Source organism: Quercus robur, chromosome 6, assembly GCF_932294415.1.
Source record: "Quercus robur chromosome 6, dhQueRobu3.1, whole genome shotgun sequence".
Lineage (NCBI taxonomy): Eukaryota > Viridiplantae > Streptophyta > Magnoliopsida > Fagales > Fagaceae > Quercus > Quercus robur.
The window spans coordinates 19,524,668-19,540,406 of NC_065539.1; the positions used below are offsets into that span (position 1 = coordinate 19,524,668).

The 15,739-nt window shown below is 36.2% G+C and overlaps 1 protein-coding gene across 1 annotated transcript; it reads left to right on the plus strand.

Annotated features, from left to right (window-relative positions):
- The first annotated feature begins 647 nt into the window (after positions 1-647).
- LOC126733144 (uncharacterized) lies at positions 648-12,869 on the plus strand. The gene is made up of 13 exons (XM_050436335.1): positions 648-910; positions 985-1,143; positions 1,250-1,498; positions 1,597-1,716; positions 2,442-2,522; positions 3,284-3,379; positions 4,449-4,544; positions 4,874-4,927; positions 5,010-5,213; positions 10,198-10,323; positions 10,824-10,889; positions 11,255-11,554; positions 12,029-12,869. The coding sequence occupies exons 1-13, from the start codon at positions 848-850 to the stop codon at positions 12,503-12,505; spliced, it is 2,091 nt and encodes a 696-aa protein (XP_050292292.1). The 5' UTR covers positions 648-847; the 3' UTR covers positions 12,506-12,869.
- The last annotated feature ends 2,870 nt before the right edge of the window (positions 12,870-15,739 follow it).

The window sequence follows — 15,739 nt, forward strand, 5'->3', positions numbered from 1 at the left end:
ACAAAATATTATAGATAATTTAAAAAAAATTTGGTTTAATTCCTAAACACCGCAACTCCATAAAATTCATACTAATAATAATATTTTATGATAGTGTAGTTAGAATTTTGGTTTAATTCTTAAACACTAAATTGGAAATTGATTATATGAGTATTCAATGGTGAACAAAGTACTATGTATTAATTAATATATAAACAAAACTAACCTTACAAAAGTTGAACTTTATAAGCTAAAATCTATACCATGCGTTGTAGATCTTGAATGCTATACCGTGCGTTTAGCGCTTCCTACGTCTGGAGAGAGAGAGTTTGCAGAAACCGTGGCTTTATATTTCTTAACTTGAGAGAGGGGTAAGGTTGCTAGGGTTTTGAGGAGTTATAATGTTTTTATTTTGAGAGTTTGCAGAAACTGTGGCTTTATATTTCTTAACTTGAGAGAGGGGTAAGGTTGCTAGGGTTTTGAGAAGTTATAATGTTTTTATTTTTTAAATATTGTGCTGACGTAGAAAATTGTGGTGCCAGCAAAGGCTTCGGTTTTATATACGGTTTTATATATATATATATATATATATATATAGATTAATTAATATCCATTAGAAAATGATATATTAATTTCTCTAATAACATCTTCTATGTCAGGAAGAAGTTTTGGTTTTTTGATTTAATTTGTTGACAAATAACAGAATAAGGAGAAAACGAACATCCTAGACTGGTTGGCGAGTTTGGGCAGCCCGAACTGGTAGAGCTCACATCACACACAACACAGAGAGTGCATCACTCTCTCCGTAGATTGATTGAAGACTAGCTTTACCAACTGCAGCTGAGTCCTGAGAAAAAATTGAATCAGTATGAGGAAGCGAGATTTAGCCATTCTCATGCTCGCCGCTTTCGCCATCTTCTTCTCTCTTCAGGTACCAATTTCAACTTCACTTCCAATAATTCTCTCTGTGCAAAACCCTAACCAAACCATTTCATTTTCTTTCAGCACGAAGGCGATTTCTCATTCCGAGAGGCGTGGATGCATCTCTCCGATGAATACCCTATCAAATTCGAATCCGAGCGCCTCCCTCCTCCCATCGTCACCGACCTCAACGGCGACGGCAAGAAAGAAGTCCTCGTCGCCACTCCCGACGCCAAAATTCAGGTCCAATTTCACATTTTTATATGTGTTATCATGATCATTTGCAATTTGATAAATATTAATTTGATGATTTTTTTTTTTTGTGTGATGTGTGTGGGGGGGGTTTTAGGTTTTAGAGCCACACTCGAGGCGTGTGGACGAAGGGTTCAGCGATGCGCGTGTGCTCGCGGAGGTGAGCCTCTTGCCTGAAAAAGTCCGCATTTCGTCAGGGAGGCGTGCCGTGGCTATGGCTGCGGGCGTTGTTGATCGAGAAAGGCCTGGACAGAAGTTGAAACAGGTCCTGGTTGTTGTTACCGCGGGTTGGTCCGTGATGTGCTTTGATCATAACCTCAAAAAGCTGTGGGAACACAATTTGCAGGTTTGTGGTTGTGGTTGTGGTTTCCATTAAATTATTTGTAGTGGGCTTAACTGGTAATGGGTCTATTGTGAGTTCTGATTCTTGTTACTCATTGGCAGAATGATTTCCCGCATAGTACTCACCACAGGGAGATAGCAATATCGATTAGCAGTTATACCCTTAGGCATGGCGATGCTGGATTAGTGATTGTTGGTGGAAGAATGGAATTGCAACCTCATGTATGTTTTTTTTTTCTTCTTCTTCTTTTGTAATGTAGTGCACAGAAAAGTCAGTAGATCAACTCATTGAAGTTATCTTTACTCTGTTTACTGTTAGAAATAGATAATGTTTTACATGGTCTAAGGAAATGGACCCAATCTAATCGGCCTGTGATTTTTCATATGATTAAAGATTTAGAAAAATTAGAAAAACAGAGTGAAGAAGCAACAAATAATACATATAGTCATGTATGGCCTCATTAATATGCCCAGCTGAGAAGATTGTGTCCTACCTTAGGAAAACCATTGTTTTTTGTCCATCCCTTCAAAAGAATCAATAAAAAAATTTGATTAGCGGATACAGTTTTCTTTTAACTTATACATCCTAGACACCAAGGTATTGCCTGATCTTACTCAAGTCTTTATTTACTTATTTATTTTTATAAGTAACGGAAAAAATTATTAGAAGAAAAAAAAAAAAAAAAAAAAAAAAAGAAAGAAAGAAGAAAACCTAGATTAAATTAAGCTTGTACATGCCAATCGGATTTTAGATTGCTGTTCCTGTAGTCCTTGTTTTGAGAAATCATTTCTTTGAGGAAATGAAAGCCAAACTCCTTTTCATGTTAATCTACTGACTTCTCAGCATTAACTATCTTTGGTATGGAACTTTATCTATGTGCAAAATTGAAGACTTGCAGTATCATTGATCTTCAATGCACTTGCAAATATCTTTGTTACTGTTTCAGATTTTCATGGATCCTTTTGAAGAAATTGGGATGGCAGAAAAAATTGCTGAGCAACATAGAAGAAGTGCTACTGAAAAAGAGGTATAGCATGTTTTTCTCACCTAAGGGTTTGTATGAATTCTCCTTGAGAAGTACAGTCTACAAATCCTGTCAGGCATAGTAAGAAAGATGGCAATAGGAGAACAATTAGTCTAATTGGACTCCAGCCAAATTTTTTCCTCAATTGGTTACCACTCACTAGTTCAACCTCAGGTCATATGCCTAAGTCTAAACATCATCCAATTATTTTATCAAAATTGAAATGTTTTTTTAGCCTTGTGGTTTTCCACTATTTATTTCAACAATTTTAGACACTTCTCAGTTAATTATCTTTATGGGCAAAGTTTTGAGAATCAGGCAGTTTAATAATTGGTGGAAGCTTCCACCTCCTGACGTTTGGAAAGCAGAATAAGTAAAGAACTAGTGCCTCTTCAGGCAATTTTTAAACGGTGAAATGAGAAAATGTATTCTTTGTAGTGTACTTACCTCTCGATATATTAGCGTCCATGCTTTCTTTCCCAATTTCGAGCTACTCAATTCAATGTTCTAATTTTTGACGTATGGCGTATTCAATACCAGAAATAAAATGGTTTAAGTGACACCAATGAGCTCTAACTTAAATGACATCTCTCCTTGTAAGAACAATGTGGAAGGTGAGGTCATTGGTTCAAGACCACCCCCCCCCCCCCCCCCAAACTAGAGTGTGTAATTACCGATATATGTTTTTTTTTTGTGACAGTTCTCTTTATTTTCAGTAGTGAAGAAGATATATTGATACTTTGTGTTTTGTTTGTCCTACTTAGGCTCCTGAGAATGCTGGAACCGTGGATTTACGCCATTTTGCATTTTATGCATATGCTGGTCGGTCTGGTATACTTCGATGGGATAGAAAGAATGAGGTGATCTCTTTTGTAATTTCTTTTATCCTATATCTTGTTTGGGAATTTGTAGGCCATTTTTTTGGGAAAATGATATCCTATGCATAATCATATCTTAGAGTGGGAAGTAGTGGGAAGGGGATGGGAGGGTTTAATGAGCCTTGTTTGGTTTTTTCATTTTTTAAAAGGGGAGGTGGAATGGTTTGATGGGATATGGGGTTATCTTATCCCTCCAAACCCCTCATTTTTAATTCCTCCAAATTGAGGGAATTTGGAAGGGGGAGGGTTCCACTTAATATTGAAGACAATTTTTAATTTTTCCATTGATGTCAATTATATCTATTTATTTAAAAATAGCAAATGACACTCATAATTGTCAATTTATGTGACTATTCCCCCTCCTCTTTCCTCCCCTACTTAATTTTTAAAAATCCAAATGAAGTGGAGGGATATCTTTTCTCCTTCCTCCTACTCAGTTTTTTTTAAAACATCTAAATAAGGGGAAGGGTAGCCATTCCCCTCCTCTCTCCTCTCTTTCCCCCCTCCCTCTCCCTTCAAACTTTGAAACACACGGTTAAAGTAACTCTTCTTTGAAAAATGGTTATGCTGATTACAACTCCTTGATTTTGTCAATGAGCTCTAGAGCAAATTGCGCTTCTTCCTCTCTTGTAATGGGATGGAGGATGAGGTCATAAATTCAAGATCCAAAGAGTGCAAGTGTAACTTACCAAATTTTTTTTTTTTAATAAAAAAAAAAAAACCCAAATTTTATTCACTTGAAATTATGTGCCATTCACTGTTGCAAATTCTTGAGATCTAGCTGAAATGATAATTCCTCTTGCCACAAGAGTGGGCGAAGGGTGAGGCTATGGGTTTAAAATCCATTGGGTGTGTGTAACTCACTGCTAAAAAATGTTGCAAAAAATACTTGCATGTTCAAATTTTAGTTTACTTTATATGTGGCTCGTTTGACTATGTTGTTGTCATGCTGGCATCTAATTAATTAGTAGTGCCTTCATACTTCCATATATGTATATATAATTTTTTTTTTTCCTTATCTAATTACTGATTTCATCTTTCGGTGGCTTAGAATATTGAAGCACAATCTTCCGATGCGTCACAGTTAATTCCACAGCACAACTACAGGCTTGATGTTCACGCTATGAATAGTCGTCGTCCTGGAGAGGTAATCATTGAAGCTGTTCAGTGTGCATATGTTCTATGCATTGTGGTTACTTAATATTCTGATTTGCACTTACTTTATTTTAGCCTTTTAAATACAAAAATTGTGTTTCTGGCCTGAAATCTGACTGAAACAGCTTCCATGAGAGAATCTCTCTCTCTCTCTCTCTCTCACATACACACACACACACACACATTTTTGCATTTAATTTAAATTATGTAAGGATACTGCTTTTCTTCTTTGTGGTTTTGACATCTTGTAAGATTTATTGTTGGATGGCAGTAATTTGTCTAGGTTAAGGACATCTTCCTAATAATAGTGTCATATTGTAGTTTGAATGCAGGGAATTCAGAGAATCAATCCTTGGAGTAATGCCACATCACTGGGTAAGTATTTGAGTGAGAAAAATTATCATTGTTTTTTTATTATGATAGAGAGTGATGACATCATACATATTATTTTAATCAGGATAGGAGAGAAGATACTTTGTTGAAGCTGGGACACTTCAGGCGGCACAAAAGGAAAACCACGAAGAAAACAGCTGGAAAGTCCACAAACTACCCTTTTCACAAGCCTGAGGAAAACCATCCTCCAGGGAAAGACTCAACTAAAAAAATTTCAAACCTGATTGGACAGGCTGCAAATTATGCAAATTCAGCAAAGACTAAGAAGGTAAGATTTGCCATTTATCAATATATAGTCATTAAAATCACCATTAGAGGTTGGCTCATTAGAGGATTTTCTTGATTGATGTCATCTTGACTGATTGTCTATTGTATCCTAAGCACACAGCCAGTGCCTGTGTTCTTAGGCCTTTGGTTTTTTCAACATTAATGAAGTGTTATTACTTATCCCAAAAAAAAAACTCCCTACCATTAGAGGTTGCCTCATGCTTATATTGTGTGCGTAAGAAAATGCCATCAACAAAAGATGCATGAGTTGCCAAGTTGGTTCATTGTAGAAAATCCAAATAATATGTAGCAGTATGTTCCTTAGATTCTTTTCAATGGGTATCTAACAATATTTTTCATCTACTTTACCAATGAGCTGTAGCTCAAATGGCACATCCTCCACCAACTAGGAGGTGGAGGCTAAGATCATGGGTTCAAGACTTAGTGCAAATATAACTTACCCACAAAAAAATTATTTGTTGTTGACTTTCTGTGTGTAGGCTAATATATAGACTGGTCACCTTTGCCTTTTAACTTATATAGTCTATGTTGTATGATTTTATATTTTTGATCTGGCGATAATGTTCATCTTCATTTTCATCATCCTACCCCTTTCCCAGTGCAACCACATTACATAAAATACCAGGATGCATCATTCTTTGTAAATAGAAGCATGGCTCCCTAGTCCTATAGGGAATTACCCCATGGCTGCATGACTCATCTCATTTATAATTTGATTCCATTCTCGTAACATGTATCACTTTCTAGTCATATGATTCTACTAGATTTTTTTTTGGTGGGTACATGAATAAGGTGAAGGTACTAGTTAAATATTAGTATGCATTATTTCAATAAAATTAAATATAAAAAATTATATCCCCCTCTATATATTAGTCAATATAAGTGAGCCACATACCCACCGCCTTGTTACTTGAAATAGTGAAGAGCATTCGATTGCAGATATGATAGGCTCTTTGTTTTAGAACCTAATTTTCCTTGTTTGTAATTCTTTAGGAAAGCTTGCGTATCCTTCTATATGCTTAAACCTTTTATTTATTTATTTATTTTTTTATGATAATTTGATATTTTGGGGGTGGGGGGATTTGAACCCTTGATGTTTCCGTTGGAAACACCAAGAGGTGCCATTTGAGCTACAAGACTCTTGGTGTATTCCTAAAGCCTTTTCTCTAAACATGGGGGCTTGGATATTAGAAGCATGATATATTCAACCAAGTGTTGTTGGAAAAATTGCAATGTCGTTAAGTAGTGGAGAGAGATGCACTAAGATATTCGATAAAAAGCATGGTAGTGAGTTTTAGGGGAAGGGGGTGTTCAGGGGTGCTGAGTGGTCCATATGGTGTAAGCCTAAGGAAGCATATTAGAGGTGGTTGGGGGAGTTTTTTTTCTAGATTTATTAGATTTGAGGTGGGAAATGGCACTCGTATTAACTATAAAGCACGAACATGGCCAATTGGGTGACTTACCTCTGTATAACACATATTGGACATTGATACCGTGCAGACATGCCAGCCAACGTGTCCTGTTGTATCCATATAATTTTTTATTTAAATCCAGATACTTTATTAAAAAAAAAAAAAAAAAAAGGATACGGCCCAGACACAGTGGCAACACAGAATGATAGACACAGCAATGAAGGGGAAAAAATCCACACGGAGATCTCTCTCTCTCACTCTGGAACCATCACCTCTTTCTCCTCTTTTTCTCTCCCTCTCTCGCTGTTGATCGGTGACTTTGGAACTTGATCTCAAATCCCTCCATCCATATTTTACGTTAAGTGCCCATAAGCTTGCCACATGTGTTTAGTTCTTTTAATAAAAAGTTGCCACATTATTTTTATCATGCCATCTGGCATCATTTTATTGGACGAACTAAACACATGTGGCAAGCTTATGTGGCATTTAACAAAAAATATGGACGAAGGGGCTATTGATACAAATAAAATATAACTTCGGGGGTATATTCAAATTTTGAAACTGCAGGTGTAAAATTCAAATACCCCTAAACTTCAGGAGTGTGTTTTGCACTTTAGCCTAACTTTTATGCTACAACTTTTGTCACAATTCTGATGTGGCAAACTATGAGTGATTGTATGTCACTTTTACATGAACTCATCACTCAACCACATCCACATCAGAGTTGTGACAAAATTTGTAGGTTGTGGCACAAAAGTTTTGTCCACACATGTTCTCTTTTTTATATAATGAACACTATTAGTATTAGCACTCTTTTTTTTGAGTTACTATGTTCATTGTAGTTATTTTTTCTCTTGGCTTGTTCTTTTAACATTATTTTGTAGGTCTCAATGTATTTCTTTACTATTTACTATTGCTTTTAAATGAAATCTAGATAGTTTTTTTATTCTTATTGATGGCTAATACTTAATTTTAAGACTAAAATAAACATAAATTATGTCCAAAAATATATATAATAAATATTAATTAATTATTGCTGTATTGTATCCTAGTTTTTTCAAGAAATGCCATGTTGCCGTATCCCGTATCATGTCATAACCCATATCATGTTGTTTGCTTTTGGCATGATTTATGGTGCGGGTAAAATGTTCTAAATGAGGCATTCCCAGAATTCTATTGAAGTGTGTGGTCTAAAATGTCTTATGTGGTAGGGTGAGCTGGAACAGTGTCAGTTTTCATAGGGATTTTACCTTCACTAGAGTTTTAGATGATTAAGTGTTGAAAGTTTTTTCTTCTTTTCTTGATATAATCTGTTCTTTTAAGATAAGGAGTGCAGGCGAAGGCAGGAAATGATGGACACCATACAGAAGCCAAGTTTTTAAATTTTTATTTTTTTATAGGCAAAATTTTTCTACAATGTTCTACATGCCAGTAGTGATTCATCCTTCCTTTGGAAAAATATTCGGAGGGTCATGGTCCTCAAAAGAGTGGCATTTTTCACATGGACAGCGGCATTAGGAAAGATCTAGTGAGGGACAACGTAAGGAAGATGAATATAGTTTTTGTGGATTGGTGTTACATTTTCAAGAAGAGTGGGGAAACCATAGATCATGTACTATTTCATAGTGATATCACTTGAGGATTGTGGTCGATGCTGTTTTGTCCATTTGGGATCTATTGGCTTATGCCTAATAGGGTGTTGGATTTTTAACTTGTTGGAAGGGATGATTTGGCTGGCATTGGAATATAGATATTGGGAATGCCATCCATTGTGACGTGGTGTACTTGGAGAGAAAGAAATGCTTATACATTTGAAGAGAATGAGAGGTCAATTTTGGACTTGAAAATGCTCTTTTTGCATTGGTAAGAAAAAGTGAATTGATCCAAGTGGAGGGAACGAAAAAAGTTAGAGGAAGACCAAAAATCACATTAGTAGAAGTATTAAAAAAGGGCATGTCAATCAAGGAAGTAACAGAGATTATGGCTTTAGATATAATAGAATGGAAGAAAAGAATACATGTAACCGACCCTAACTAATCTGTTGAGGATCCAGAGCCTACCCCAAAATTTTGGGACTAAAGCTTTGTTTTTTTTGTTGCTGTATTGTCGGACGAGTACCTTGACTGGTCATTCCTTCTCAGTTTGAATTTCATGATTTGTTTAGTTTTAGCTGATATCTTTCAGGTGTATCTCTTCCTAGGAAGTGTGCTGATTGGGCCAGCACACCTGGGTCGGATATGCATGGACGCACAGTGCGGCTGTGGACGCAGCTGCACGCACTTCCGTGGCCGGTTTTTTTTTTTTTTTTTCATGCCGATACTGTCCGATTCGGTCCAAAATGGGCTGAAACAGGCTCCAAATCAGTCCGAAATGGGCCGAAATAATTGTTTTTTTTTTTTTTTAAAAGGTAAAATATTTCATCAAAACATACCGTTTTGACAATCTACTTTAAAGAAATAACCCTAAAATCATCTCAAAGCCTCTCTTGTTCTCTCTGTCTCCTTTCTCTCTCTCTAGCCTATGGCTCCAGCAGTCCAGCTCTCCCTTAGACTCCCTCCATCTCTCACTTTATTATCTACTAATGCTCTTAAATTGGTATATGTTTACCATTATACGAAGAAAAAAAATATTCTTAGCAATATATAGAAAATTTAAATAAAAATATATTTAATAATTTATTAATAAATGTATCCCACCGCACCTGTATCTTATTTTTTCAAAAATTTCCGTGTCGCTGCACCGCACCCACACCTGAACCCAAATCCGCACCCGTGCTTCCTAGATCTCTTCTCTTGTATACTTCCCAAATACTTGGTTTCTACCCCTGTTTAGTGCTTTTTAAATAAATTGACATAAATTACAGAAATTTTTGATAATATTATTTTACAAGATAACACTATACAGCCCTGTTAAAGTATTGGGTTTATGTTGATGTAATGGCCTAATAGGCCCTGTTATCTTAAAAGTCCATATTGGGCTAACCCTAGCTTCTAGTCTCTATATATACCCTGTTAAGGGTTCACTGTAATTGATGACTTGAGTATGTAGTAAAGATGTAGCTGCTAGGGTTTTATTTTGTGGATGTAGGCCGTTGGCCTAACCACATAATCCTTGTGTTCTTCTCTATTTCTTGCTTCCGTTTCTCTATATTATTTTATTCTCATCTTTAACTCCTCAAAAGGAAAGTCTTTAGCTCCCGCACTGGCCTCATGAGCCATTGCATGTATGCCTTGAAGACACTGGAATGCTTTTTATGAGTGTCTGACATCATTAAGTCTCATGCTTTGGACTTGAGTTGAAAGTTAATGACTTGGTAAGTTAAAATGAATTGGGGGAAGCTTAAGAAAGTTTCTAAACCAGTGTTTCCCAGATTGCTTTCGCTTGTTGTATCCACATGGGATTTTGAGCTTCATATTTGTGATAGTATTGATCACCAAGTCTTCCTCTGGCTTGGTCACCTTATAAATGTATATCTTGCTTATTCACAACTAAAAGAAGAGACTTATATTTTACAATTCCCTTTTTATATCCTGTTTTACTTTGCTGGTGCAGCCAGGACCTTATATTCCTACCATAACAAACTACACAAAGATTTGGTGGGTTCCTAATGTTGTTGTGGCTCATCAAAAGGAAGGGATAGAAGTTCTTCATTTGGCATCGGGTCGCACTGCTTGTAAGGTAATTAGCACAGACAGACACATTCCATCAAGGATTTTTTTTTTTTTTTTTTTAAATATTTAGAAACTCAATCCATAGATTAAAAAAAATTGCATTAACAAGATATGCATTTTTTCCCCTCAGCCTCTTGGCTTAAGATCAAGTATGGAACAATTATGTTGTTGCTGATGTGAAGTCCTCTCCAGAGCTGTTAAACTTATTACATTATATGTGCATGGTGCAATTAGAACTCTAAAATGGCCAACTATTCATATTTGTCAAGTAAAGCACCCTGTTTATTAAAACAGCACTTCAATAGTCTAATATCTAGATCTTATGTCTTCAGCAAAAAAAAAAAAAAAAAAAAAAAAATCTAGATCTTATGCATATGTATATGATATTTAACACCTTCCTGTTAACAAGTGCCATTTTGGCTACATTACATTTGAGTTCTGTCATTTTGTTGTCATATTATCTTTAACAATTCCAAGGTTTTATGTGAAATTCATTGATTTCCACAGCTTCATCTTCAAGAAGGTGGCCTTCATGCTGATATTAATGGTGATGGAGTCCTAGATCATGTCCAGGTGAACTTTTGTTTCTTCTCTATCTCTAGTCTCATCTCAATTTCAGTAGGTTCTACAAAACTTTGTAAATTTATGAGAAATCAATCAGTTGGTGTTTGAAATTAATGCCTCTTGCAGTGAGTCATATCTTGTTCAAGTTCTTTTCTTTAAGGTACTTATGCATTAATACTGGCCAAATAATTTCACTTTCTATCCTTAGGATGTGGTTAGTCTTGTCCCTAAATTACTGAATTCATCTAAATTTTCTGTGAGAGGGTGTACATTGATCAGTAACAGCACTGATAACAATAAAAGATGACCACCATTTATTACAAACTGTTGGCTAGATATCTGGGTAATAAATGTCAAATCTATCATCTCTTCAGGCTGTTGGAGGAAATGGTGCTGAGCAGACTGTTGTTAGTGGATCCATGGATGTGCTGCGACCATGTTGGGCTGTTGCAACCTCTGGTGTGCCAGTACGAGAACAACTCTTCAATGCTTCAATTTGTCATCATTCCCCCTTTAACTTTTTACAACATGGAGAATTTTCGAGATACTATGGCCGAACAGCAGATGTGACTTCTTTAGAGGTAGCAACACCCATTCTCATCCCAAGAAGTGATGGTCATAGGCATCGTAAGGGAAGCCATGGTGATGTTATCTTCCTGACAAATCGTGGGGAGGTATGCTGCTAATCCTGATACATTGCCTTCTATTGTTCTCCCTACTTTGAAATTGGATCAAGGGGTTTCTGTTCTGGCACCAAATCAAAGTAAACTTTTCTGTTTCTGCCAAATTATACTTTCACCTGGTGGGTCCTGAACCCACAACCTCATCCTCCACCTTAGGAAGGAGGTGCCATTTGAGCCAATGCACTTTGTTCTGTTTCAATTATAATATAGCATTTGGAGGCAGAAATATGGCCTTTATGGCAAGAGAGGTTGCCCCTAAAAGCTGATTGAATCTAATAGCATACAATTGGTGCATTTTTATTTTTTGTGCAATTTTATGAATTATGCTCAATTAGAAAAAATATGCTCATCACGATTAATGGAATGGGATTATTGTGTACTGTATACGAGTTGACCACCTCCTGTAGCATTACCCTGCATTACCGTTTCTCTGAATTGGAAACTCCAATATTCTATTCCTTTCAGGTAACGTCATACTCCCCTGGCTTGCATGGCCATGGTGCTGATTGGCAATGGCAGCTCTCAACTGGTGCTACATGGTCAAATCTTCCATCTCCATCGGGTATGATGGAAGCTGGTACGGTGGTCCCCACACTGAAGGCATTTCCCTTGCGTGTGCATGATAATCAAGAACTGATTCTTGCAGCAGGAGATCAAGAAGCTGTAGTGATATCCCCTGGAGGAAGTACCTTAACAACAGTTGATCTTCCTGGAACACCAACACATGCCCTTATCTGCGAGGACTTCTCAAATGATGGACTCACTGATCTTATTGTTGTAACCCCTAGTGGGGTATATGGCTTTGTCCAAACCAGGCAACCAGGTGCCCTGTTCTTCAGCACACTGGTTGGTTGCCTTATACTTGTGATGGGAGTCATATTTGTCACCCAACACTTGAATTCCATTAAGGGGAAACCTCGTCCTTCATCTGGTCCTCGGTGAAACAAGTGTTACACTAATTGAAAATTGACAGCAGCTGGTAAGAGAAGCAAACATAATGGTAGAAATATTGAGTGAAAGTTCTCTTCTAAACCTGGGGAGCAGTGTGGGATAAAGGGGATTTGGGAAGAGAAAGAAGGTGCAAGTGGTGTCTGAGTTTCTGGTGACTTTTTGCTTCCCTTCGTTCAACTTGTTTCTACTTTCTACTGTGGCGGTTCATTTACTTTGTAGGAGAAGTTGCTTTACAATATATAAATCTTATGTTGTCAGGGACTTAACAAATCGAGGTTTTCATGTAGCTTAAGAAATGTCCATGCATATAGAAAATTTTGGGATATAATTTTAAAATATATTTGTTTCCCTTGTATACTGTTTCTTATTCCAAAATTGCTGATCTCATCCTTGGAACCTACCAGCTGCATTTGTGGAAAACTTTATTGCTGTGATTAGTGGTTTTGGATGCCTTGTCTGCGGCAGTACCTACGATGCACTTGAATTAGAAAAGGCAGTATGTTGTGAAAGGGTTGACCTTATTTTCAGTATTTTTTTTTAAGGAACTTATTTTTGTTTTAACGAGAGAATGTTATATCGCCTACTAACTAATGAAAATGTGGAAATTAAGGCCTTGTTTGGTTTGTCACTCACTTATATCCCAACACTCATAACTCAAATTTCCTCAGTTAAACTCATATCCAAATATCTCATAGCTCTAAATAAAACCTATAACTTACTCTAACGCTCGTTTAGTTGAAGATTTTCACAGTTTTCTCAAATTCAAAAACCCACCTTTTCGTAACTCACTGGGTCCCATATAGCATTGATTGCAGTGCAAAAGCACTACAACGCCAACAGACTTTCCGCATGTAATACCTCTCTCCTCTTCACACCCTTCCCACAAAATCTCATCAGCTTCTCTCTCTCCATTCTTTCCACAACTCCCACAATACATGATTATAAATACTGAGACATTGTTCATAATACCATGGTTCTAACAAAGGAACAAGACAGAGAAACTTCTAAAATAAAAACATAAAAAGAGGCATAAACATAAAGAGTAAACACGAAGGGTATTCAAGAGTAAACAAGCATTCACAGCCAACGTAGAGAGTAAACACAAAGCAACCAAAAAAAAAAAATTGCTATACTGAGACATTGTTCTTAACCAAGCATTCATAGTGAAGAAATGGAGGAACATGGGAAAAAAAAAATCAAGGCAAAACCCAGCAACTTTGGGCATGTAAACAGATGGAGGGAGAGCGTTTGGGTCTCACCTGAAAATGGAATCGGTGAATGGAGTTTCGTTGGAGCTGGGGCTTGTGCTGATCTACAAAACTGGAGCAAAAGATTTTCGGATGGATTATAAGAATGCTTTTGGACCGGGTTGTGCTTCTGTTGTGGGTTTGGGAGAAGGGAAAAGGGAAAGTGATAAAGAAGAGTATGGTCTGGTGGTTGGGAAAGTAATGAGGAAAAATATTCGTTGCTCACAAAAGCTTGCAATGATGGGACGAGACATTGCTAAGGGACCCGAGTTTGTTGAAAATCTACAAAACTACCACTGATAACTCAAAACTCTTAACTTGAAAATAGTCTCACCGTGTTTCTAAAACTGCTCACCCATCACTCAAAATTATGAGATATTATCACTGAGTTAATGGTTTGGAAATTCATCCAAACAAGCATGCTACCCGTGGGCCCCACCGATTTTGGGTTATGAGTTAACAAAACTGGGATTTGTTAACTCAGTTCAGGGAAATCCAAACAATGTGTAAAACTCATTATCACTTGCCATCGTATATTTAAAATAAAAGGATATATCTAGTTTAAAAAGTACTGGAGGAAAGTTAAACTTGTTGTGAGATTGGGTGTAGACTTAAAGAGTGTTTGCAAATATTTAAGTTTTGTGTCCTTCCAAAATGGCCTAATGGCAAAAGAAGATATATATATATATATATATTTTTTTTTTTTTTTTAATTTTTGGTGATAAACGAAAATATGGTTATTAGTGCAAAAAACGTTATTAGCACAGAAAACACAAGTCAATAGAAAATTTTTTTGTGGTCAACGAAAATAAACTTATTAGAGCAAAAAACGTTATTAGCTTTTTAAGAGTGGACACATTTTCAATGCATTATATATTTAACAGATTGTCGAAATTAAACTTTGCAAAAAACGTTTTCAATAGTAACTTTGACATATTTTTATTTCTTTTACTTTGACATATTTTTATTTCGTGTAGAATTTGAATATGAACGACACACATTATGAGTGAATGACGTGGCAGACGTGCTATCAGTGCGACCAAGACGTTGTCTTGCACTTTTGAGACAATGGACCCAATTCACTTACAACACACGTTTTGATCTTTCTCAAGAGTGGGTTGGACTTATGGTTAAGGACAACATACAATGATGGTCACGCCCCAACGGTTTGTTGTTATTGGGAACCAGAGATATAGGGTCATAGGCTATATCAAAATGGAGTATATCTATAATAACAATACAACTATAATTTTGGCTTATTCTGCATTAAAAAGTGGAAATTAGAATGATAAATAAGAAGAATTTAGGTATAACATTTTTGGTGATGCCCTTTTTAGAAATGTCGACCTTATTATTTATATTTCATTCTTGAGGCTTGACAATTATTGATAATTGTTGTAGGACGTGTGTCATTGTTTCGATCTTCTGAGACAGTCATATCAATGCATTGTCACTTCTTTCTTCATTTTTGGATTGTTACCTAGTGGAGCCCTATGTCCTTTCGTTTAATTTGTTGGCCATGGTTAACTATAAACCGATTGATCAACTAATGGTTGATTGCCACATAATAAAGACATGCCTTAAAATTTTAATTTACCTATGTTATTGGCACACTCGTTATGTCTCATACCACACATGTCATTTAGCAATTGGCCAATGTTAGAATTTCTCATAAACACAAGTAATATATGTATGAAAAATGCTAAAGATATTACAACATTTAGTACATAAATTTTACAGATTGATATGATAAGGGAAGTCATTAGTGAAACTCAACAACATGATAAATGAATATTTGAATCACTTTTATTGTGATTGGTGACACATCAATTTATAAAAATTTCTTATAGTATGTTATAATTGTGAATCAATTTTATTTTATTCAATGATGAAACTATTCAAGGGAATATTTTTACATAGGCAGACACAGAAATGTAACACAACACGTGAGTGCATGCCCTACAAATGATATAAATGC